General features: G+C 42.4%; 2 protein-coding genes across 5 annotated transcripts in view; one reads left to right on the top strand and one right to left on the bottom strand.

Annotated features, from left to right (window-relative positions):
• Positions 1-5,532, bottom strand: part of DOCK4 (dedicator of cytokinesis 4) — a 238,527-nt gene extending 232,995 nt beyond the window's left edge. For all 3 annotated transcript variants that reach the window (XM_090137617.1, XM_090137623.1, XM_090137630.1), the window contains exon 1: positions 5,212-5,532. In XM_090137617.1, the coding sequence (XP_089993743.1) occupies positions 5,212-5,248 (37 nt within the window). In that variant the 5' untranslated portion in view covers positions 5,249-5,532. The remainder of the gene's footprint in view (positions 1-5,211) is intronic.
• A 48-nt stretch (positions 5,533-5,580) lies between these two features.
• Positions 5,581-25,122, top strand: part of ZNF277 (zinc finger protein 277) — a 53,448-nt gene continuing 33,906 nt past the window's right edge. Inside the window, exons 1-2 of one of the 2 annotated variants that reach the window (XM_090137609.1) lie at positions 5,610-5,655; positions 13,097-13,250. Coding sequence is in view for 1 of the 2 variants with exons in the window: in XM_031615651.2 (XP_031471511.1) it covers positions 5,613-5,655 (43 nt within the window). In the remaining variant the exon portion in view is untranslated. Of the gene's footprint in view, positions 5,656-13,096; positions 13,251-25,122 lie in introns of both variants that reach the window. The other variant, XM_031615651.2, reaches the window with a different exon arrangement.

The raw sequence follows: 25,122 nt of genomic DNA, 5'->3' as shown, positions 1-25,122 counted from the left end.
ACTCAAATGAACTGGAAACTATGGAAGGTGGTAGATAACGTGTTCACCTTGAATTAGTCTGGAAATGTGAAACACTGTTTCCTGCTGCAGTTTTGTTTCTCAGCTTCAGGCTATGGATGGAAAGAGGTGTGTGTCCAAAGACAGCCCTGGCCTTTGGGGTATTTAATTCACCACCATTCAATCATCTTTTGGATGAATCTTATCCACCTGGTAGCTACACAAACCCAACAATAGAAAAAAGAAAAAGGCAAATAGTGGCAAAATACTAAATATAACTGAATTGGAAGAAAAAGGCAGTGTAATCAGTATACAGCTGGCAATGTAGCAACATCAGCCTTAACTCTTCCACTAGAAGCTCCATACACTCGATGAATAGTAACAATGAGAACTCTGAAGAGAGCTGGGTAAGAAGGTGCTAATGAACCAGCCAGCTCTGGGTTATCCTCTGGAGAGGATGACATTCAAGTCATATCCATATTAAAGATTCTAGATGTATAGAAGCAGTTATTACAAACCTTTTTATTATATATATATCTTGTGTTGGTTTTATTTTAATGCAATTTCACTGATTTACCAATCACTGTGGAAGTTCAGGATATATTTACGAACTTTAAAAAGAAAAAGTTGGAGTGGTTCCAGAGGCCACAAAGATGAGTGGGCTGGAGTACCTCTCCTATGAAAAAAAGGTTGAGGGAGCTGTTTTGTTTTTTTGTTTTTGTTTTTTTGTTGTTGTTGCCCTTTTTTTTTTTTTTTTTTTTTTTTTTTTTTTTTTTTAGCCCTGGAGAAGACTATGGAAAAACTTCATAGTGGCCTTCTAGTACTTAGAGTGAGTTTATAAGCAGGAGAAAGACTTTTTACATGGTTTGATAGTGATTGGACAAGGCAGAATGGTTTTAAACTAAAAGAGGAGCGATTGAGGTTAGATGTTAAGAGGAAAATCTTCATTCAGACAATGGTGAGGAATTGGCACAGACTGCCCAGAGAAGCTGTGATTGGCCCATCCCTGGAGGTGCTCAAGGCTAGGCTGGATGGGGACTCGGACAATCTGATCTACTGCCTGATTTAGTGGTTGGCAACCCTGCCCAGAGCTGAGGGCTGGAATGAGATGGTCTTTAAGGTCTCTTGCAACTTAAGCCATTCTACGATTCTATGATCTGCTCTCCAACAGAATGCAATTAGTTGTTTTTAAGTCCAAAAGCTGAAGGTTGAGACTACATCATTTCTGAAGGATACTGAAAGTTATTACTAATGTAGACCAGTAAAATACAATCTTCATTTAAGTAGCATCCTAAACTGGTGTGAAAACCTTCACAGCAGTGTGAAGACCCACAAATCTTGTAACTCAGAGTGGGAATTCTGGGAGTATTTCATGAAATGCTAATAGCTCCCCTTGCCCCAGTGGCATGCAAGGAACGTGGGCACTCCGACAGCTTCAGCCTCCCTGCCTCATCCACCTCACATCCAGCTCTTGGCAGGCACTGGCCCCCAGCAGCCACAAGCTGTAATGAGACAAAGACCACCCCCACCTGTTCATCAACCAAACAGGGTTCATGAGCCTTGAAGAGCAATATACATCTTCTCAGCCCTGCTTCTATGCAATTATTTAGACAGCTTGACACACATTCATTATCATAGGTCTTATAAGTGTAAGACCAAACATAAACCAAATTCCACATAAAACTGCCAGGCAAGATCAACACTGGAAAAGGGAGGAAATAAGAACATTGCTTCTATTTTTAATTTTTTGGGCAGGATGGACAAGGCTGTTTTTAAACAGAGCACCTTAAATTAGAAGTCTAGCATGCTTATGATAAGGACACACTGTGACAGTTATCACATTATGGTCTTGGCCTTTTGTTGCTGTTGAGCTACAGAAACCAAGCTCATTTACAGTAATGTTACCTTGCAGTCAAAAAAAAAGTACTTGCAGCTTGAAGATAAAGGTAGCTTTCATCAGGATTGCTCATGAGACATGTCCAACTGCAGCTCAGAGAATGGGGCAAAGCCCATCACTTCAGCCTTTGCCTGAGTGCCAGTCAATACAGCTCCTGTGATCAACTAATATACTCCTGGCTTATTCCACCCACAAACCTCAGCTTATAGCACGAAGTCATTTAATCCTTCCGTTTCCCTCTACAAAAATGGGAGATAGCCACACTTCATATCCCTTTGGGAAGCCAGATTTATAGCTTAAGCACACTAAAAATACCAAGCACTATTTAAACTTGCCTGAGTTAAATTGGCAGATTATGCTATATGGAATGACTTCGGGACTTGGAATAATATGCTGCTGATAAAGTGGATGAGGCATTCAGTAACTGTTTAATTATTCTCTAATCTTCCTATTCTCGTCTGAAAATTATCTTTCCAAGAAATGTTGGCAAGCGATGTGCTCAGCAGACAGAGGTAAGTCATTTCCATTCCAGAGAGCCAAACCATATCCTGCACGGATCAGGGAAACCAAAGCATACAGATGGTAAAGCAGTGTGAGGATCTGACGGTCCTTGACATTCAGACCATCTAACAGAACTGCCATCACAAGTCCAGACAATGTTTACAAGACAATCACTTGCTCCTTTTTAGCTTTTTAATTTTTACTGCAGCAAGAAGTTTTGCGTTTGCACCAGACAGCACTAATCACCTTTGAAAGCTACATTCACTGGTCTGCTGTCTGCAGAGCATCCACACCTATACAGCCTTAAAGGACTCATGTAACAAAGGGTTTGGTTATTGTTCTAAACAATGCTGTGCTGTTATGTTCCACATTCATACATGACAGCACAATTTTCTTGAGCCAACTCCACTTGACACCTACCTGTTTTAGCAACTGTCAGCAGCCACACAACAAACCCACAGATCTCCCTTCTCCTGCCCTTCCAGCAGCATACTTTGTGCCATGCACTCCACAGAATGGGTCAGTGGGTGCTCTGTATGATGCTGCCAGCAGACTGTCACATCAGCCAAAGGTACGACATAACACAAATGAATTATCAATATGCGATACCAAAGTTTAAGCTTCTGCTCAGAAAACAGAGTTACCAAAACCCAGACAAAGGAAACTTTCTTAGAAACACCTACATTGCAATGCTTATTTCACCTTTAGCATCCTGAAAAATAATGCACAGCTGATAATATCTACAGCCTTAGAAATAAACACGATAGAACTGCCCCACAACATGTCACTTCTAAATGTAGTAACATCCACTACAGACTATGGCAGTATGCCTATCTTCAAGCAAATGCACTCGAAGTAGTCTGCTCAAGAAAAAAACATTGCATATTATTGGTGGCCTGCAAGCAAAAGTTTAAAATAAAGAAGAGACGCTCATTCTCTTGCATCAACTGCTCCTCAGAGAGAGGATCTATCAGGCAGTGCAAGCGTCCCACAGCCCCTCGGCTACCAGCAGCCCTTCCATGCAGCCAGGTGGCTGCTGTCTGGGTGTCCATCCATTTTGGCACATCACAGCAGAAACGTTGCACAACTCAGACTGAAAACGCAGATGAGGACTGATGTTGATGTAAGCCCTAAGCTGTGGTACAAAGGATACACATATGTTTGGTACAACTCATCGGGTGCCTCTAAGGGTTTCCTAATGCACCCATTTTAGCAGAGCAGATAAATACATTGTTAATAAAAATTGCTTCGAAACAAAAATAGCACGGCATTAAAAAGAATACATAAAAGCAGGCTTCTGCTGCACAATGCAAGTTTGCATCAAGGAGGTTTCATAAATTAAAGTTGAAGGTTAGGGAAGAATTGTGAGAGATTCAACTCCTTCTCAGCCTCCCCCAGCACACAGCACAATAGCTGACACTGTAACTGGGTGTGAAGATTTTGCAGATAGCACTCTGTGCAGGTGGGTGAGCACACAGCAAAAAACACAGTCCCTGCAAAAAAAAAAAAAAAAAAAAAAAAAAAGATGACTTCGGATCAGCATTTCATTGCTTTGCAATGGTTGTAAGAACCACGATACACCCGCGTCCCAGGGGTGTGGACGGCCCGAATGGAACAGTGGCTTTTTGTTACCATCCTGAATAGCCTTTGGGAGGCAAATCACAGAAAACCATGGAACGCGTTTAAATAAGAACAAGCATCTGAGACTATATTATATTTACACAGGACTCTTTTAGCGATGACATTTCCTCGTTGACCCAATGGATGCGTGTCCTCCCCCCCCCCTCGGGAAATCACAGCAGCACCGCTCTGGCAGGAGCAGGGCTGCAGCCAGACGAGCATCCCCACACTCAGAGCTGCCGGACAATGACCCATGGCCAGGTGCCTACAGGACTCGCTAAGAAAAACGTATGGGAGGGCATCAGCTCATTGTTCGGCAGCCCAGGAGGTGGTTATTCCGATAGGGGGAAAGCTGTTTAGCCGCTTGCCGTCAGCGTTAACAATGACTACTGAGCATCTTTTTCATCTCGCAATCAGAAAAAATGCTGCAGTTGTGAAAAAAAAAAAAAAAAAAGTCAGGAAAATAGAATGGGAAGGAAGCAGCAGAAGCAGCAGACAGCCCGAGAGCGCGCAGCACACAGCCGTGCCGCTCCAGGGCGTCCCAGAGCGGTCCGGGAGCCCCTGCCCACGGCGGGGCTGATCGACAGCCGCAGCCCAGCTGTGACCCGACCGGTGAAGGAGTCGAGGAAATAAACGCCACCGATAATGCCTATAATTTAACATTCATAGGACGGCAACATCTGGGATCAACTCCAAGCGGGACGGAGCCGCGCTGGCTGCTCGCGGAGCTCTCACGCGTACACACACGCACGCACAAAAACAAAGAGAGCTCCGCGCCGCTCCCGCCTCGCTCCCCCCCCCCACACACACGCACCCCCCGCACCCAAACACAGCGCACACACGCGGGGAGCGACCAACTCCTCCGGAGCTTCGCGCACCGCGTTCGGCTTCGGGTCCATTGTCCGGGACGAGCGCACCGCGATCAGCGCTTTTCGTACGGCGCGTCAAGAAGAAGGCACAAAGCAGTCGCAGCGATACCCGGAGCGCTCCGCAGGGCGGTCCCGCGGGCTCCGCAGCCCTGCCCCGGGCAAAGTTGAAATAATACGCGGCTCGGCCGGCGGCACTTTGTCCGTCCGCGCAGCGCGAACAATGCCCGGCAGAGCGCGGACCCCTCCCGGACCGGCGGGCGGCTGTGCGGGCAGGTGGGGCGCCGGGCTGCAGCCCCCCGCCCGTCTCTCCCTCGCTCGCTCACTCACCCACGCCGTACTTCTCGTGCTCCGTGGGAATCCACATGCTGGCGGCGGTTCCTCCGCTCGGAGCGACGCCGCTCGAGGAGCGCGTCCCGCCCGGCTGCTCCGCCGCCCCTCAGCCGCGGCTGCCCGGCTCTGGCAGCGAAGGCATTGTTCTGACGGACGGCCAGGCGGACGGACTAGCTGAGCCGCGCTCGCCTCGAGCCCCTTATACGCTCGTCCCGCTGCACGCCGCGCAACGTAGCGCGGTGCCTCGGCGCGGCCGCGCCCCTCGTCGACAGCGGCCGGCGAGGACTACGAACCCCGGCTGGCCCCGCGCTCCCGGCGGGGCGGGGATCGCGTCACGGGGCGGGCGGGACGGGAGGGACGGGAGGGCGGAAGGAGGCGGGGAGGAGCGGCGCGGCGGCATGGCAGCGGCCCGCGGGGACGGGGGCCCGGCCGCACGGGGAGGTGAGCCGAGCTTTGGGGCGGCGGGAGCTGCCCGTCCGATGGCCCCGAGCGTGCGGGGCTGGGGGTGGGCGTCCGTCTGCAAGAGCCGTGCCCGCAGTCGAGGGACGCGCGTGGCTTTAACTTTCCTAAAGGAGGGTGAGGCGAGGAGCGGCGTTAGGAGGCAGCCCGGCGTGAAGGGGCCCGTGCGGGTAACGCCGCAACTCCCCAGCAGGGACCCCGTGCTCTGTGTCCCACCAGCATTCGCAGGGCGTGGGTCACGGCAGGGCCGCCCCGGGTGGTCCGAAGTGAGAGGCACAGCTGCGCTGGGTCGGGCCAATCGCTGTTAATTGTTGCATCTGCGATACCCGGGTATGAAGAGAGGCGGGTGTTCGGGGCAGGCGTTCGAGGTGAAGATGGTTCAGGTCATTTTTCTGGTCCTAATGATACTACCCGACCTGAGCAAGGCACCGCAGAACCCCTGGGTTTGGCACAGGATGCTGAGAGAAGGAGGAATCAGCTGACAGACTGGGGTCTTTATGGTTTCCCAAATAAATCCACATCTTTACAGGCATGTGTGCAGAGATAAAAGGAATCACAGAATGGCCCGGGTTGGAAAGGGACCTCAAGGATGATGACTCTCCAACCCCCCTGCCGTATGCAGGGCTACCAACCTCCCCATTTAATATTAGACCAGGTTGCCCAGGGCCCATCCAATGTGGCCTTGAATACCTCCAGGGACGGGGCATCCACAGCCTCTCTGGGCAGCCCGTTCTAGCACCTCACCACTCTCTCTGTAAAGAAGCAGATGGTGCACGGTGAGGAGCACAGGTGGAGCATCTGGGGGACAGCCAGGGGCAGGGTAGGCACAGCCAGCAGCACAAAGGCAAGGTCTGCATCTGGGGTGAGAGGCCTACATATCAGAACCACAGAATGACAGAATTGTAGGAGTTGGAAGGAACCTCCAGAGACCATTAAGTTCAAACCCCTGCTAAAGCAGATTACCTACAGTAGGTTGCACGGGAAGGGGTTTTGAAGGAGGGTTGCCCAAGGAGGTTGTGGATGCCCCATCCCTGGAGGCATTCAAGCCCAGGTTGGATGTGGCTCTGGGCAGCCTGGTCTGGTGGTTGGCGACCCTGCACATAGCAGGGGGTTTGATACTAGATGATCATTGTGGTCCTTTTCAACCCAGCCCATTCTATGATTCTACAGTTCTATAAAGAAGACTGAGGTGTCTGTACTTCTATAGAAGCATCTGAGCAGAAGGTGCCCATAGGTAATGCAGACAAAGTCCCAAGCCTGAACTGATCGTTGCAAGGTTGAGTGTTGTGAAGCAGAAAAATGAGCCTGTGTTGTATGCCCTAGCCATGTGGAAAGGAACAGATGGGAAAAAGGGGAAAGAAATCCAGTGATATGATGCTGCTCTGCTTTACAAAGCATCTCTAAGATTAATAATATCTTAAAAAAAAAATGTTCTCCAATCAAATCATTATTCTGAACTGGGATGATTCTGTCTGAGCTCAACAAAAAAATTTTTTTTAATGTTCTCACATTTAAGAGAGGAAAGTGGGTAAAGGTTTGCTTTTTTTATTTTAGACTGTCCTTTAGCCTTTGCTGTCAAGCTACATAGGATTTCTAAATCACTGGTACTGCGGAGGACACACTGGAAGGAAAAGTCACGTGCAGATGTGCAGCTTCCAGCCTGCAGTTAAATGCACTTGAGCCATGTTTGTCTTTCTCCACATCAAACTTAGGTAGTAGTGAGTAACTTAAGTACCCTTCTTGTTTTTTCACTAGTATGTACCTTGCTCCTGTTCATAAAAGTAAAATTTTTTTGGTAACTTTTTGGTAGTTAAGGCAGTTCTCTTAATTTCTTTCTGTAGCATAGTGTTGGCATGAGCTTTGCCTACATGAAAAGCCAGACCCTTCCAGGGCACTTTTACACTTGCGTAATTGCATTCAGAGGCAAAGCTGTGTTGGATTAACTATTTAAAAGGTCACAGCTTTCATCTGTTCTCATCTTCTGCGTGAAACTGTATATAGGACTCGGGTGTGTGAAACAATGAGTTAAGTTTCATAAAGACACTGGGGTTTGTATGAAGAAAGCTTACTTTCTTCATACTGGAATTTAGAGATCTGATCTATGGTGTTTTCCTGTTAGCATATTCAAAAACTCATTGAAAGGATTGATGAACTTTTGATAGCTTTGATTGATTCCTAACATTGGTTTACGTATTGTAGTAGCTCCTTTGGAGTCTTGATGTAATAATATGTGTAAAAGTCACTACTGAAAATCAAAACAGTAAATGTCAGGCTGAATTAACTTCTGTCCCAGACTATAGACCTCCATGTACGTCCAACCTATCTTCCTCTCCCTGAGAGAGGACTGCCAACACATTGGCTGGCAGTCATAAAATTCTGCCTGAATTCAGACAGCATGTCTGCTGTCTGTCATGCTAACCATGACTGACTTCAACATGTTTGCACTGGGCTCAGAGCCCGTCTTTCTTCTTGCCTTGAACAAAGACAAAGCTAGCCAGTAGCTGAAATTCCTTTTCAAAATTATTCACTTAGGGCCCAGCCACTTAGGATGAACAGATCTTATCATATAAATCACTTTGTAGGCAAAAAAAAAAAAAAAAAGTCACCCGGATATTTATCATTTTCCTATTTCAGAGCAAAATTCCTGTTCTTTCTGCAAAGCTGTTCACATGTTGTACCCGATGTGCACCTCAGAAGATGTGTCACTTCTTTGGAGACAGAATGTAGGAAAATAAAATATAACATTTTTTCCTGTCCTGCCATTTCCTGTGGACGGGAAAGCCTGGGCTTGTATATGCTAATCCAGGGCTGTGTTGCTTTCTGGTTAATTCCCTGCAGCAGCTGTCACTGAGTGGCTTATAATAAACATATCACTGTCCACAGTGCAAGTTATTCAGTCTACATTAATTATGCTACATAGCAGCATTTCTTAAAGCATCTGTCAATGGATTTTTAAGTGTTCTAAGTTTTTCTTTTCTGAAAGTGTGTCTTCCGTAGCTTCATAGGCAGTCTGTAAGTTACAATTTCGTATGTAGGGTTTTAGTGTGCTCAGATTCTTTTCAATGCAGTACCATTCTCCTGGAGCATTCTGTGCGAGAGCACGCTATTCCTTCTGCATCTCTCTTGTGTCCCATTTTTAAGGGGATCTGACTTGCTATAGAAAACTAAAGTTTCACCAGACTTGCAAAATCCCCTCTTTCTTGTTACTACCTAGACGATACTTCAGAGAAAGTTGTTGCTTTTTGTTGTTGTTGGTTTTTTTTTCCTTAATTCTATAAGTATCACTACTTTTAAGCTCAATTATAAGTTCCCTTTGTGAAGGATGTTACGAGAACTGCTCAATCCACTAGGTCTAGGGAGTTCTCTTTCTTGGTTACTGAAGCCCAGTCCTATGTATTTTCAGACCCGAGAGATTTCACTGTTCTGGTTCATGGATGTGTCTGCTGCTGTTCTTGTCTTCAGGTCTGGCCAATGGCAAGACTGAGTATTCAAGGGAGGCATGCCAAAACAGGATAATAAATTGGTTAACCATGCAGACAGCTACAGAGCAATGCCTTTATCATACCCTCATAAACACCAACAGTGCTCACATAACCAGCAGTACATATAGCCCAGTCTTGTTCTTCCTTTCCAGTCAATCAGGACTGACATTCACTAGAGAAAACATGATTCCTCTCTAGATTTTTGGGACCCACCATGTCTGCATACCTCTTAAATTTGAGCATGGGCTCTAAGTTTGTTTAATACCGTCCCTGGACTTTGGGCCAATTATACAGCCATTCATTCAGACACATTGTTTTAAAACATAACCTTCTGCTCACTATTCCAGTTTGATTACACATACAGACACGAGATGCTGTGGAAATACACCCAGGCCCCTCCTGTTGCTGCTGTTGAGATCTTTCACATGTATACTCCAGTCTCCCCAGTTGCTGGCATCTAGACCTACAAGTTTTACAAGATGTGGTTCCTGTGTTTGCTGCCATTTCAACCTCTTGCGTTCTGGGCTCTCCAGTTGCTGGCATCTGGACCTGCAGGCCCAGTGGCCTGCAATGTGTTCTCCAGTTGCTTACATTTAGACCTTGCAGCACTCTTGTCTATGTGGCAGAGTAAGAGTATGCATAAGTGAAGAATATAATTTAATAGAAAGGTAGGTAGACTGCAGTGATCGTGTGCAGGGCTCAGGAATGTGCTTACATGCAAGTGGCTGTTTTTATGCCCATCTTCTCTGTTTTCCCATGCTTGTTCTTCTCCCCTATCTGTTTTTATCTCTCCATTTCTCCGCCCTTGTCTCCTCCCACATAAGTTTGCCTCTAATTATTTGTTTCCCATTTGTCCTCGGTCAGCTATATACATAACCAAATGTGTTCTTTCTGATGCTCTTTCCTAGGCCTATGGCCTCACTGTATCAGTTAGCCCTGCTGGCCTCTCAGGATTTTACTCTCCAGAAAATCCCAGTATCCTTCCCCGTTTCTGTGTGAAGCCTGGCCACCTCTCGCATAACTCCCCTCTTTATTATCTGAAATCCAACCATTCCTCAGTTTTCTCTGTAGCTCACTTGCCTACTCAGAGCTTAGTAGCTACAAGTGAACTCAAATATGTATGGAAGTGGGGAAGTGAAGCACTTCTTGACTCCCATATGCTAAATTAAAGATGGGATTTGGCCTCCTTGTTGCTGCTTCCCTTCTGTCCTGGAAGCTGAGAGGTAAGGAGGGATGTGGATGAGTATTTCTCTTAAGTTATGTCCCTAGATTATTGCTAATTTCTGATAATAGCATTGTAATAATCTTTTCCTCCATGTTTGCTGCTCCAAGCTATGTTAAGGGTATGGTGCTGCAGAGCACCTTAGATAAAGCTTATGCGTGTATCATGGTGGCCCTACTGGAGAAATGATTAAAAGAGTTCTTCAGCAGTAGCTCCGCTCCACACAGGGATCTTCAAAAAAAGAAACTGCCTCTCTATCTCCCTGTCTGGTTGCTCTGCCCTGGGAGAGCCAGGCAGAGAGGGAAATGTTAATATCACCAATGTCTGTGCTCTTCCTTAAAGCCAAGTCTCAAGATGTGGAGGATTAAGGAGTGTAGTACCTTTGTGTCCCATTTGGGTGGCAAAGATCAGGGTTGAAGTCCACTAGTGAAAATGCACACCCTGACTGTCATATCCAAAACCTGCCCATGTTTGTGGATCCTTTGCACACTACCATGGTTTTTGAACCTATCTGATACCTATACTGAGGCCTTCTTATCCTTCCTACTGGGCAGCTAATCCATCCTGGTGTTTGCTGGCAGAATGGAGACATGCACTGACGCTTCTCTCACTGTTACCACACACTCATGGGTCCCTCAGATACTAGCAGCCTTAATGTCTGCTGCTTGGCCATGCCCGAACCTTGGGACTCTTGCCCAGCCACTGACTCAGACCTTCAGTCTTCCTGGGTACAGGTGTCTTTATATTCAGTGGTTACTTGCTGGCTGTCCCAGTTTCAACTTTCCTAGCAAATTACACGTGCACACAGAATTCAGTTCACTAAGAAAATACAAATAAGAAAATACAAATGCTGTAATCTCTGTAGCTGCAGATATCTGGACCAGTGATGTGCAGACTCTTGCACAGTCTCTGGCATGTGGACTTTGGAACAGTATCACCAATAGGATAGAGGATAAGTTATACAGAAAAGTAGTTAAGAAAACTATGAAGAAGTATCACCTATTGTGATCAGATAAGAGGATTGGTGAGAGAAGCCTGCTGGTGGCCTGTTTAAGTGCAGTTGTCTTTTTTATTCCCATTGCTGGCATTTCCATATGTTTGTTCCCCCCTGATCCCTTCCTTTCTGTGCCGTTGGCCCCTCTTAAATTTCCCATAATAAGATTTACATCAATCCGCATTCCGCTGTTGCACACAGTTCTGCAAGCACCCTCAAGTATTCCATAATATTTACAGTAATCATACACTCAGTGACAGAGTTCAGTTGAATCTCTTCAACGCTGCATCTGAGTAGTTCCTTAATGGCATTCATTCCTGAAGTGACCAAAGACTTCTGGTTTTCATTACTCTCTGTCATCACCTGCTCATTAATATGAGTGTGTTTGTGTGTGTAATCTATCACTTTCCATGTTATCAATTATAAATTTTATACAGAATAGTTCTTAACCAAATAAATTAATGAGCCAAATACTCTTCCATCTCACATACCATTATGTTACCCATCCTACCCAAACCAGCCCTTGGGTAAGTAGTTTATCTCCTTCCTCTTCAAACATCTGCCATGTGTGTTTGTGAGCTGGGAGATGATGGCTATTTGCTGTCATGGCTTAAAATCTCAGCAAGGTTTACAGAGCAGTCACTACCCAAGCTTGTGTCTATCACTTGTCAGTTTATTCACGAGAGTTCCTCAGACATTAGCCTGTGAGAGGTAGGTCATCCAGCCCACCCACACTTGCCTGTGTCTGCTTGTTGGGTTTAGAGTATGGCATCCTTCTCAGTATTCTTCTTTAAAACCCCAGCCAATTGCAAATGTTTGCATACTTGTTTGTGTCCTCGTTTGTTCCCCAACAAGGGGCTTCCTCCCATGCAGAGTACCACCAACTCTCTGTTTCTTGAATTGAATCTATGCATTCGATTCAGGATTCCAAGCTGTATGCCATAGATTTTAGGGAGAAGGGAGCGCTTCTGCTGGGAGGCATTATGAGCTCTTTAGAGAATCTTGACTTGATGCAAGTTAATCACTGTGAAAAGAACAACTAGCAATTACACCTGGAGGGTAGGTTCACTATTAAATTCTGTGAGTGCAACACAATTTATTGTAATGTGATTACCAGAATGAGCCTCCTAAACGAGCATTATCTGAAAATGTTTTAAGAGCATATTTGTTATGGTGTTTAATTAAAAATGTAATTTGAAATGAAAATAAGGATGAAGGTCACATGGAGGACTGGAAATCGTTAAGTCACAACTGGTTAAATAACCTTGTATGTGCTTCTGTGTTTGAATAGCAGAATCTTTTCATGTAACCGTTGCAATAAAACTGTAGTGGTTTTTAGCCTTTCACAGGATATTTGTTAAAAATACTGAACACCTGGTGACAGGTGAATATACAAGTGAAATTAAGTATCTTCTTAAATAGATAATAATGGATTAATTAAAAAAAAAAGGATTGTATTGCTTGATACTGGTATCTGAACTGCTTGCTATCCTGTCATAATTTTACAAATAGTTATGTTAAAATGTGCAGTGTGTTTTATCTGAAGACATAGGGTGTTTTCACACCTTCCATGAATATGTAACTTACATTAGTACAAGACAAAGAATATGTTGAATTCTCTATAGGTACTCAATAAAGACATGCAGGTTGGTTTTCTCCAAATTCAGAAAACTTTCATAGCTTAAATGAAGAAGAAAATAGATGGTCTTTGTCTTTGTTTGATAGAATTCCTTAACTGTCTACTAGTGGAGGTACAGCTGCAATTAAATCCAGCAATCCAAGCCAATTCTTACCTGCTCAAGTTCAGATAAAGGCTTTGGCTCATGAGCACTCTAGCAAGTATCGGATACTCTATACACTGACTAGAGCTCTCTGAGAGGTAAGCTACTTCAGGCTATCTAAGCATGTGTGTGTGAACCACAGAACAGCTTAAATGCGATAACTTGTTTACGTGCTAATGATTTTAAGTTGTCTGAAATCTCTGCTCAAGCATTCTGTTACCTGTGGTGAAGCAATTGCTGAGCTACGGTGAGTGATGATTACTACATCTGCAAGCTGATGAAGTCCTTTAAACTATCTCAGTATTACTGAAAAGTTTCTCATTACTAGAAGAAATAATAGATGTGCAAATACCATATAAAGATGTAGAGGTGTTACAAGTTTTTGAGTATTCTGAGTATAGCACAGATGTTATGATAATTTGCTCTGCCCCATGGAACACCCTGTTGAACGGAGTTTTTTTTTATTTGTTTTGTCTTTGCTTGGTAACACCAGTTCTCTCTAAGACTCCAAACCTGTAAATCATGTCCTCTCAGGTGAGCCATAAGATGTGCTTGTCGTACAAATGATCGAGTTCTTCCTCTGAGTCTTCAGCCAGGTTTCATGAAGAGGCAATATAGGGCTTAATCTGAGATGCTGCTGTGATAGAGTGTATGGTAGGATAGGAGGTAAAGAACTTGAGTATTATGAAGTTGCAAACTTTAAATATTTTAACTTCATTATAGTTGAATTCTTGATTTGTCTGTCCAGACAGTCCTCATAAACTTTCTCAACCCTGCATGCTTCCTTCCATCATGTCTGTCTTGCAGACCTTGCTAGAATTCTGTGCCTGTGTGTTCTCAGTGTAAAAATGTCAGTTACTCTCAGATTGTCTCTAGGACCTCTGCTTCACATTCTCATCCATGAACCCTCAGCTGACTGAAGCCAAGAGAAAAGCTTGAAAGCATTTGAATGTCTTTCTGTGGATATTTTAAAGTAGCTTTTAATGTTGCATCAGTATATAAATAAAAGAATTGCACAGTGTGGGAAGAACTATGGCACTGAAGAACTGGAGGGAAGGAAAAAATGGAAATTTTGTACAGCTTTAAAGGAAGACCATAACCCTGGAGAGCTGGGCGTGTAATTGTGACACGCAGCTCATTCAAGTCAGTGGAATGCATATGTGAAGATGCAGATTCTTTGCAGAAATGTTGTCTCAAGTCATCAATAATTACTTGAAATGAATAAAACTAGTGTCCTGTGACTTGATAGTTGTTGAATTAAATAGTATATTGTCAGTACTTTTAAAACTACATAGCCAGACTGGAACTGTACTGCCTAGGCTGTGATAGTGTGCAAACTCTTGAAAGATGCCAAACTGCTAAATAGTAAGATTAGGTAGTTTGAAGGATGTATACACAGTATACCTTAAGGATATATCAGTTATTACAGAAGAATACAAACATGATATGTATGGTTATTTAAGCAATACTGTATCATGTTAGGGAATGACTCTGCCCTATCTGATGGCGCAGTAGATTTGTACCCAGAGATATAAGCAATAACGCCTTCTTTACTGTACAAATGCAAAGTGCTCAGACTACTTCCTAAAGAAGTAGTACCCATATTTGATGTTTTAGTTATGGTGGGGAGTGCTAAACTGAATGCTTCATTCATTTTACATGCTACATGTTATGGCAGCCAAATTGTAATTATGAAGTAAATGTAAATAATATTGTGTTTTACTTGAGTTTTCTTTTTAATTAGAAAGGATTATAGGTAATCAGTGTATGGCAGTAACTATAAACTTCTAAAATTTTTGAACTATAGGAAATGGCATACTTGCATTCTGATTATCTGGTTGTTGATATCAAGGCTGAGTTTCCCAGTCTGTAATTCCGTGTCTCAGTCTTCACTGCTTGTTTTCCACTTGTGTTTTGATATAGTAAACCCATAAATGAGAAATTGTGGTAGATGTTTTGTCAGTGGCTTCGTTAGTCCAAAACTCAGACAGACGCCATCTGTTCTTAGTCATATATTTCAGCTGGCTTTCTTAAACTTTCCATTTGAGTTTTTTGCTTCTTGTTTTCTCTGGACAGTCTCTTCAAAATGGTGGGGTTTTCTCCACATTCTTTTATATTTCTCTCATTTTTAATGAATGATGGACTGTAACCATTGTGAAATGGCCCAGCTGCTTCTGGTTCATTCTGGCTCATTTAGATGTCACTCTCCTATTTGTCATTGGTTGGTTGGATGCTGAGGAGTGGCTGTTCCTCTTTCTTGCCCTGTATAGTAGCTGCAGGTTAAACGCCTTCTCTTTATCTGTTTGGTGTAGAATTGTTATAACTGATATGCCGTCTATTTCAACCTCACAAGCAGGTACACTGTGGCTGTTGTACATTGACAGATAATTTGCCATAATATCAGTGGCATGGTAGATAAAAGCAATTGGTGCTGCGGTCTCTGCAACTGTATTCCTTGGTTTGGTGTTTCTACTTTGGATTACATGCAGTCAGTGTTCCCACACCAAGCATGTGTTTCAAAGATATCTGAGACAGTGCTCCTTGTTTTAGACCCAAGTACCTCTCTTAGGAGTTGGAGTGCATTTTGCACATAGCTGGACTCCAAATAAATCTAGTTAGCACGCACCAAACTTCTCCCTAAACCAAACCAATCTGCAGAGCATCTGGAGGACGATCAGAGGTGTCAGGGAAGATAAGTGGCTAGAGAGCAGCTTGTCAGAAATGGATCTGGGGGTGCTGGTTGATGCTACTTGAATATGAGCCGGTGGTGTGCCCAGGTGTAAACCAGGCCCAGCATGGCCACTGGGCGAGGGAAGGGGCTGTCCCCTCTGTCCCCTCTTTGCTGTGTGGCCTCACCTCCTGCACTGGAAGGACATAAAACTATTACAGAGCATCCAAAGGAAGTCTGAAGATGGTGGAGGCAAGACATGAGAGGAGTGGCTGACATCCTTGGGTGTCCTCAGCCCAGAGCAGAGGAGCTGAGGGGAGCCTCATGGCAGTCCTTTGTAGAACTCAGAGTTGGCCTCAATCCCTTCAGTGTCTGAAGGGGAGCTATAAGAAGGAAGGGGACAGGCTTTTTGGCAGGATTTGTTGTGACAGGACAAGGGGAAGTGGTTTCAAACTAAAAGAGAGGAGATTGAGATTGTATTAAAAGGAAAACTTTCTTTGCAGTAAGAGTGGTGAGGCACTGGAACAGGTTGCCCAGAGAGGTGGTGGATGCCCCGAACTTGGAGACATTCAAGGTCACGCTGGACGTGGCTCTGAGCAACCTGATCTAACTGTAGGTGTATCTGTTCATTGCAGGGGAGTTGCATTTGATGAGCTTTAAGTGTTCCTTCCAAATCAAATGATTCTATGAAACTTGTGGTTCCCCTCTGTGATTCTGTGTCTCTTGACATGGGTCAGATCTGCTCCAAGAGGTGCGAGAAGAGGGAAGGGGCTCCTGAGCAGACGCGGTGAGCACAGCACAGTGCTCAGGCACAGGTCTGCATGTGCCCCAGTAGCTTTGCAGTCCCAATGCAGGATTGCACAAGACTCATAATATGGAAACAGCAATGGTTATGAAGCAAATGCTTGCAGTAATAAGTAATGTTGCTGTCACTGAAGCTTCTTGCTAGCATTTGTCTTTACCAGTGTGCCAGCACAGAATTTTATTATGACTCAGTAATGCACGAATAAATGAGATAGAGCTTTTTCTCTGAAGGATGGCATGTAACAGAAAACATCCTGCTAGAGTTTTTAATTTGATTTTGTCTTCTATGGGATGAAAATATGCAGTCTGTGTTATTACTGCACTAATTTAATGTTGAGGAGTCTGCATGTATTTATACAGTTAACAAAATGTTGCCTGAAAAACATAAGCAATTTGTATCACTAATTCTAACATTCTAATTCTGTTTCTTGAGGAAATTTAACTTCAATTATTTTATCATCCCCATCTTTGAGCTGCATTAACCGAAACAGTCATTAAGTGCATACCACACTTAAGAAGTTAAGATCCGTGTCATATATTTAGTAACTGCTTAAAGGACAAGATAAGTAAGTATAGTATCATGAAATGTTTACTTCAAATTCTGGGACACTGAGTATGTTCAAATTTGCTGTGAGACGTCACCAAGATCTACAAGGCATTAGAGCTCTGACTTGAAAATACTTTCTTCTGAAATTGGTTTTCAAAGATTTATTTATAAAGTGTGTAAATAGAGGATTATTTGAAATACAGTCAAGGCTTTGTTTTCCTGAGCTAAGATATCAATTAGGCTGAACTGTATTGATCCACATCACTGCACATTATAATGAGCTGTCCTTTTCAGCCATTGTTTTTTTCCAGTTTGAATACCAATTTATGGAGGTTTGATTCTAAAAGTAGAAACAACTTCTTTTGCAGCTCTCCATTTGGAAATGCTCCAGTTCTCTGAGAAAGCAGCAGCATCCACAGAGTTGCCAACACACAGTGCTTCTTCATTGTACTGATTCCTTGTTAAATACAAAGAACAGTTAAACAAGTCAGCCTTGAAGTCTGTCTGAGTATTGGGAAAGCGTTAGAATAGCTGATCTCCACCTGTTCTGCCAATATAACCTACAAATGTCACGACCCCAGAATTGGGGTTTCTAGGGATGCACATTGAAATTAGGATTAAGTTCTATTAGTCTTAGAAAAATTCAAGTAAAAAGAATGTAATTTTTAAAAAATATATATACTTTTTCCTAAATAATTGCATTTCCCTAGGAATGTCTACCGTTGGAAAAGAGCTAGAAACTCTGCAGTGCAAACAATTTAGTCAGGAGCATGGTAAAAATTCCTATCATAATCACATGGCAGTATCTCATTGGAATGTTGAAAAGAGGTTTTAAATTTTTAAAGGAAAATCACACAGTCTTGCCTTTATCTGCAGAAAAGAAAGCAGTAATTTACAAAGATCACTAGGAAACCGTTTTAACACCAGGAGGAACAAAAACTGAATCTGTGTATGATAAACATGTTCTTGGGAATTGAATCCTGTTAGAGGAATAAGACAACTAAAGGGAGAAAAGATGAGGAAAATTCCTGTAATGAATATTTATTGATCTCTACTAAATAACAGTAACAAAAAAGTACAAAGTGAAGTTGTTAACACCTCATATTTGGCAATGCTGACATAAAAAACACTAGTTTCAGTACAAAAGTTGTTAAAGGCATGGTAAAAATCAGTTGTAGCAATCCATACAAAACATATAGTTAAGACCCCCTCTTTTCCTCAGAGCTAAGGTCACAACTGCATTAAAGAGAAACTAAAACAGGCCTAATTTCAAGCTTGCTAATGTTTTCACAGATGTCTGTGGAACAGTGGCAGCAGTAAGATTTGCAGGCTCTAAATTTTTCATGTGAAAAAAACTGAAATTTAGTCTTTATATCTCAACTCTAAAACAGTGTTTAATAATTTATTATAATGCCTTTGATATGTCTTGATATAATTAATAGCAAGCTAAACAGAAAAAAAATCTGGTGCTTTTTATTAGTTAGATGATGAGTACAAAACAAAAACCAAAATGATCACTTCTGTCCTTCCATTTCAAATTCCTGTGTTGGATATTGTCCTTCTCTTCCTGGGAACTTTACATTCACAGTCTCAGGCTGCATAATTACCTTGGTAACCTTTCGAGATAGTAAGGTGAGTTTTAATCATTGCTTCTTAATCCCTGATTTTAGTATCTAACTTGGATCTCAACTCTCCATATCTACCTTATCATCGCACTAAACAATATAATCAATATAATTTACTTCAAATCAATATACTTCAGGTCTGTATAATTTACTTAATTTACTTCTAAGATATCTTCTTTGTTGAAGTATCTTATTGTTGTCTGCAACCTGAAATCAGTATAACAATTCATATAAATTGAAGTGATTAATAAATATCAATTTTTATGTCAATTTTTGAAGTTAAACATTCAAGTACAGAGGAAATGTCAGGGGAGACCACTAAGTATTGATTACCACCAGTCATCCTGGTTTGCTTTATTGCTTTTCTTATTAAAAAACAAAACAAAACAAAACACAGACATAGTGTTCTGTATGGATGTTACAACAGTCTTTGTGTATTTAAGATCTGCAGTTCTTGTCTTGCCAAAGCATTGAGGTGAATAACAATAGCCAACTGAATGAGATCCTTCATGTGAGTACAGTGTCTGCAGAGATAAATGTTTGTAGAACCACAGAGTTCTCACCACAAACTGCATCCAAGGCCAAAATTCAGGAAAGGAAAAAGGAGATCGTATGACAAGTGTAAAAATAAACAAGTATTCTTGGAAGGAGAGAGCTGGAGGATGATGGCTGGTGGTGCAACTCATACATGTTCTGCATCTGTGCTTGTGAGTTGTGGGTAAAGAGCAGAGGGTGGAGTGGAAGTAAATGAGAATTATGGTTTGTGGAAAACTGCGTGAGGGACTTAAAATGAACTTGATTTCCCAGTTTATGTCACAGCCCTTCACAGACTTGAGGACTGAAGGTGTTAGGGCTGCAGAGAAAGAAAACTTTGGTAAGGGCAATCCAGGAGAGAGTGGGCAGAGTGGGTTAGAAAGGAAGCTACGGCAATAGGTATGGAAGGCAGGCATGCTGAAGCTCTAGAAGGCATTAGCAGTGAGAGTAATGAAAAACACTGTTCCCTTCATAGTGCACTTCATAATAGCCGTGACCTTTCTGCAAGCCTACAGCAGCACCCATAGGTGAGACTAAATCCTGAAGCATCTCCAAAGTGGGGAAGAACTTGGAGGAGTGGATGCATTGGGACTTGGGAGATACTCTGAAGGTGTTACTGAAACCAATGAGATGTCTGCTGTAGGAAGAGTCCAGAAAACAACCTTCACAAACAGCAAAGCAGAAGTTCTGTTAGTAATCATCATGTGGGTTGTCACTTACAAGAATTACTGCAGCTGCAGTTACAGGAAAGGTGGAAAAATTAGGTAAACTTACATTCTCTTGCTAATTTTTTCACAGTTTTGCTATGAGTAGGAATTGACTTTGTATTTTATTTGTCTGTTTGCTACCATTTCACCATATAGGTATTCTGTAAACAGAAATGGTAGTAATTTTGCTAAACAACTGTGGTAACAAATCAGAGTAGCTCTAAAGGATATAAGGGAAATGTTCAAAAATTCTTTCTGAATTAAATATAAACGTTATTTCATGTTTGTGACAAAGGTATCAAACATTTAGTTAAGCCAAAGTCAGTCCATGCTGTTCACTCAGCATTTTCACGCAGAAATGAGGCATTGTGTGGCTCTGAGCTTGCACAGAATGTGTCTGTAATGTGTTAAATATTTATAAATGGCATATTAACATCGGCGGTTAAATATTGTTATGAATACTTATTAGGATCACTTTCATCTGTGTCTGCACACACGTATGTGTGTCCCTCTCAGTGTGAGTGGAGTGCTTTTGCTCTGGTGTTTTTTTGTAATTCATGCAAGGTTTAGTCTTCCTGGGCTTAAGCAGAGGGATGACCAGCACTGGCATATACCTGTTGGTGAACTAGGCAATCATGTAGTCTATTATTTAAACATGATCTCACTGGCAGGCAGATTGGTTCTGTTTTATTAAAATTCCAACACTTCACATTTTTATTAATCACTTTCCCACTTCTTCTATTCACTTGTATTCCGATGCCTCTACGCCGGTACCCATAGCAACACTTGTTAATGCTAATGAAACTGCAACATCCTAAGCTCCCCGACAGAGCAGCCCTGTTAAATATGGCTATTTAGCACAGTTGTATTTCTGTTAGTTCCAGCTCCCAGCAGACACCTGCTCTATAGAAACTCAATCCTGTGATACTGGGATTTGGTAACTTACAGCTTTTTCATAGAGCTGTCATTCTACTGAAGTAAAAATTTCATATTCCCAGGCAGTGGATGCTACAGAATCTATAGAGTTTCTGTAAAACTGGCAAGGTTTAGCTGTATGATTAAGTACACTTTTGAAGTGCTCATTTGCATTCAATGAAAAACTGCACAGAGCTGAGGCTGACTGATCTTGGGGGAAGCCACAGGATGCGTTGTCTCCTATAGCACATGGGCATTTTAACTAAATATCATCAATAGTGTGTTAACAAGCAGAAGTAATAGCTAAATAATTCCTCATGAACTCAGACTGAATGATAATTGAACTTAATAGAAGTACTTGAGTGCTTTAATACATAAAGCGAGGAAATTGTTGTGTGTATTGATTCTTCGTTCACTGAGGCACATATTTGCATGTAGTGTTCGTGAGGATGATGACAGGGTGGTTTATTTCCTTTATTCTGAGTTTTGGTTTTGAATACTGTTTATTTGGCAAGTCATTAGTCATCCATCTTTCATACTTCTGGAAACAATGGAAAAATCCTGTAATCAGTAAAAAATCGCTTCCAAGAATACAACCACAAATTAGGGAATGCCATAGTGCCAGCAAATAGATCTTGCAGTGCCAAGGTTGCAGAACAGGGAGGCTGTCATGTGTCTAATTCAAGTGGCAAGCCTGTGCTTCTTGATACTCGTTTCTATCATAGCTCAAGAAAGCTTGAATATCAGACAAGCTTTGTGCCTACTCTTTCTAGAAGAATTTTGAATGCAGCACTGTTTTGCGCAGAACTGAATTTAAGAATACAGCTCAGCTCCCTAATGTGGGGGGACTGATTACTTCAGAAACTAAATAGTTTTGCCATGTAATCAGTGTAAGCTTGGGGGAGGGTGCTCAGCCTTTCTGCCTTCCAGTAGGCATCTGCTGTGCTGTTGTTACAGCGTGCCAGGTTTGCTCTGCGCCTTTTGTTTTCCTGTCATTTTTACTCTCCTTTGTTCTTTACATGTCTGAAACCTCCCATTTTTTACTAATTGTTTAGATTCATTTATTTGCCTCTGTATCTTTGTTACATTTATTTTTGGTTTAAGATCATTTAAAGTTTTCCTGCTGATCTCCACCTAATATTAACCAGCAGTATTAATGAGATAATAAACCAGACTTGTTGGTAATGACTTGATTCATTCAGCTACTGGATTTAATTAGAAAGACACTTAACATTCCAGCAGATGTTCTTATTTTGTTTCATTGTCCTTGTGTTACCAGCAGTGGGCTTATAAATATATACTGTACATGACTGTATTTACATAATATGCTCTTCAACTTGAAGCCTTGTTGCTGTGCCATAAACTGCAAGAAATTACCTGAAACCTCGAAATTTCTATCTTAAGTCAATTTGCACAACTTCCTCTGTCATCATTTAATTTCTTAGAATACTCACAGTCTTGAATTTTCACAGTATTCTTCGTCTAATAAAAAAAAAAAAAAAGCGTAATTTTCATAAAAGAAGTTTGATTTCTTCTTTCCTAGTTACACTAGCCTTCTAGTCCCATAATTGTCATTCCTCTTTTTCCAGTGGCAAATCTTCCCAGGGAAGGGTGTGAGTTGAGCATTCTCTGCAGACTCGTTTGGTAGCTCCTTCCTGGGCTTTCTGAGTGCCTTCTGCAGGTATCTGCCGTTCCCTGAGATCTGGCACTTGAATCCAGCCCAAGTCCAAGCCATGTCAGTGAGCCGTGGGAACAGTGGAGCTTTGTTGTTGATCTGAACACTGTCTAGCTGGACAATGTGTCTTATGCAGCAGCTTGAACTTTTCTCCACTTACAGTTAAGCTACATAGCTCTTGTGTGTGACCAGAAAGAGCAGAGCAGGACGCACGTTAGTGCATTTGGTGACTCAGGTGTGCCTGCGCTGAGAGCAGTAGGTTTTGCTTCCCATGTCAAATGTTATTGTTAGGAAGCACAGCGATAAAATCATAGTACTTTCTTTTCCTTTGTGTGTAATGCTTTTCATGGAATCTCATAAACTTTATAAGGCATGCTTACAGTACAATTACATAGAACAGCTAAGGCTGTTAAGCAGCTTGCCACCATGAGAGCAGGAAGGTCCTGATTCGTTGCAGTGCTCCTAGCTGCATGCTCCTCAGCTTGCTTGTGCCCTTACTGGAGCAACTTCAATTTTACTGTGCGAAAATAAAGGAGTAGTTCTGTCTGGTTAGAGAGCTGAGTTGACTCAGCAAAGGACTTGGCAAGTATAGGAGTCAGCACAAGCCATGGGGCAGATGTGGTGGTTAGCAGTGGCAGGATCAGGTGCAGGAAGATGGGATTGCAGGGCATTCCATCCCCCGATGGTTAAACCATCTCCTAGAAACATCTTTCACAAGTGACCTTTAAATGCACAAATCTTTCCTTGCTTTTCTGTCTGCTATTCAGATCTATTGTATTGGCTATAAAATTGCATGGCATATTGCTTTGTGATAATTGCATGTGGTCGTGCAGATAGAGTACACTGCCTGTATTGCAAAAGTCTTTATTATGCCTTTGTGGGAAAACATTTACTTAACGTACAAACTTACATTAGTTTTGAGTTGGGAACAACCGTATTTAAAACTAAAAATGTTCCAGTAAGGAAAATGAGTCCATTTTGAGTTTGTTGCTTCATTAGCTGTGAAGGTTAAATAGACTGTATTTAACAACACTTAAAATGAAATAAAGCCACATAATTTCTCTAATGGGCAGCCTTCTTTCATTTTCCTTTATCATTGTTAAGTGGTGTATAGAGTGTGCAGTGTGTAGGAAGCAGGATTATGTTGTACTAATATCATATGTATACCTGTAACAAAAAGTAGGGCCTGTTCCAGTTTTGAAAGTAATTCGTGAAATCCAAATCCTTTTCTATACTGGCTCATTGTCAAATGTCTTTAAAGTATTCATTTTATTTTTCCCCAAAGAATAGGGTATACCTTTTAGTCTTTGTTTTCAGAGAATATATTCCTGTAGTCTTTTATTTCTAGTAATTTACATTTTTTAGCTCAGAATTAGCTGTAAAAGACTACAATTTTATCTGTCATTGTTAGAGGTTGAGCAACGTGATGTCAGCTGTCAGCTGTCAATTCTGTAAATGAGAGAGGGGTTTTCTCAGCTCCTGAGTAAGATGGACTTTGCATGAAGTCTTCGGAGTATCTACTTACATAACAGCCATGCAGGTTTTGCATTAGGTAGAGGAGGAAAACTCAGAGGGATGATTTGGCAGAAACTTGATGGAGGGATTTTACAGAGAACTGTGTACTGTGCTGTCCACCACAGGCACAAATAAGAAGGGAATTATGTGATACATTTTGCTGTTATCTTGTTTTTCAAGTTATAACAGCAGGGCCAACTGAAGCACTGCAGAAGAATCTCCTGGTATTTGAGTGAACTAAACAACAAAAATGCTCTTCAGTGTTAACAAATGAGGAATAATATACCTGGGTGTGAACACAAAGGACATGGCCACTGTCATGTACATTAATAAGTGATTTACTTTTCTGAAAATTTCTGAGAATTGAATGGTTAAGAATGATCCTGAAAGCAAGCAACATGCTCGGAAAAGAAAAGAAATAGAGAAGAGACTGAGCAAAAGCTGCGCTGGTTCAGAAATCGATGTTCTTCTATTCTTGTTTTCTTACTCTTCCCCCCAAATAAAGAGAGTAGAGTGAAACAGGCAAAGAGCTGAACAGGGGCAGCAAGGAGTGAATGACCGTGTGGAGAATGTGAAGTGCTGCTACAGATTTGGACAGGGGCTAGCAGAAAGACACTTTCCAAAAGTGCTGAAACAAATCATGAAAGAAAAATCTACTAAGTGCTGTTAAACTGAGACACAGACATGGCTTAAACTCTGCACCCTCAGATTGCTGTAAGATTCTGCTATCTGTGTGATCACTGTTGTTTTGCCTTGTTTTCCAAGGCATTTGCTTCCTGCCACTGTCAGACAGGGTACTGGATGGATGCTTAATCTAACCATGTGAAGTCAATGTCATGGCAGTAGATTCTGTGAGAAACTTGCAGCTTTCCGCTCATTTTCCTGTTGCTGCAAGTGAGAGATGCATCCCAGTGCCCTCCCTCCCTGCTAAGCCCTCATCTGTTCTTCAGAGTTCAGCAGCTTTTCTCCAGTATCCGTGG

Source organism: Phasianus colchicus, chromosome 1, assembly GCF_987193195.1.
Source record: "Phasianus colchicus chromosome 1, bPhaCol1.hap1.1, whole genome shotgun sequence".
In the NCBI taxonomy this organism is placed as follows: domain Eukaryota; kingdom Metazoa; phylum Chordata; class Aves; order Galliformes; family Phasianidae; genus Phasianus; species Phasianus colchicus.
The sequence above is the reverse complement of the archived record's forward strand: the minus strand, read 5'-3'. Positions and strand labels throughout refer to the sequence as shown.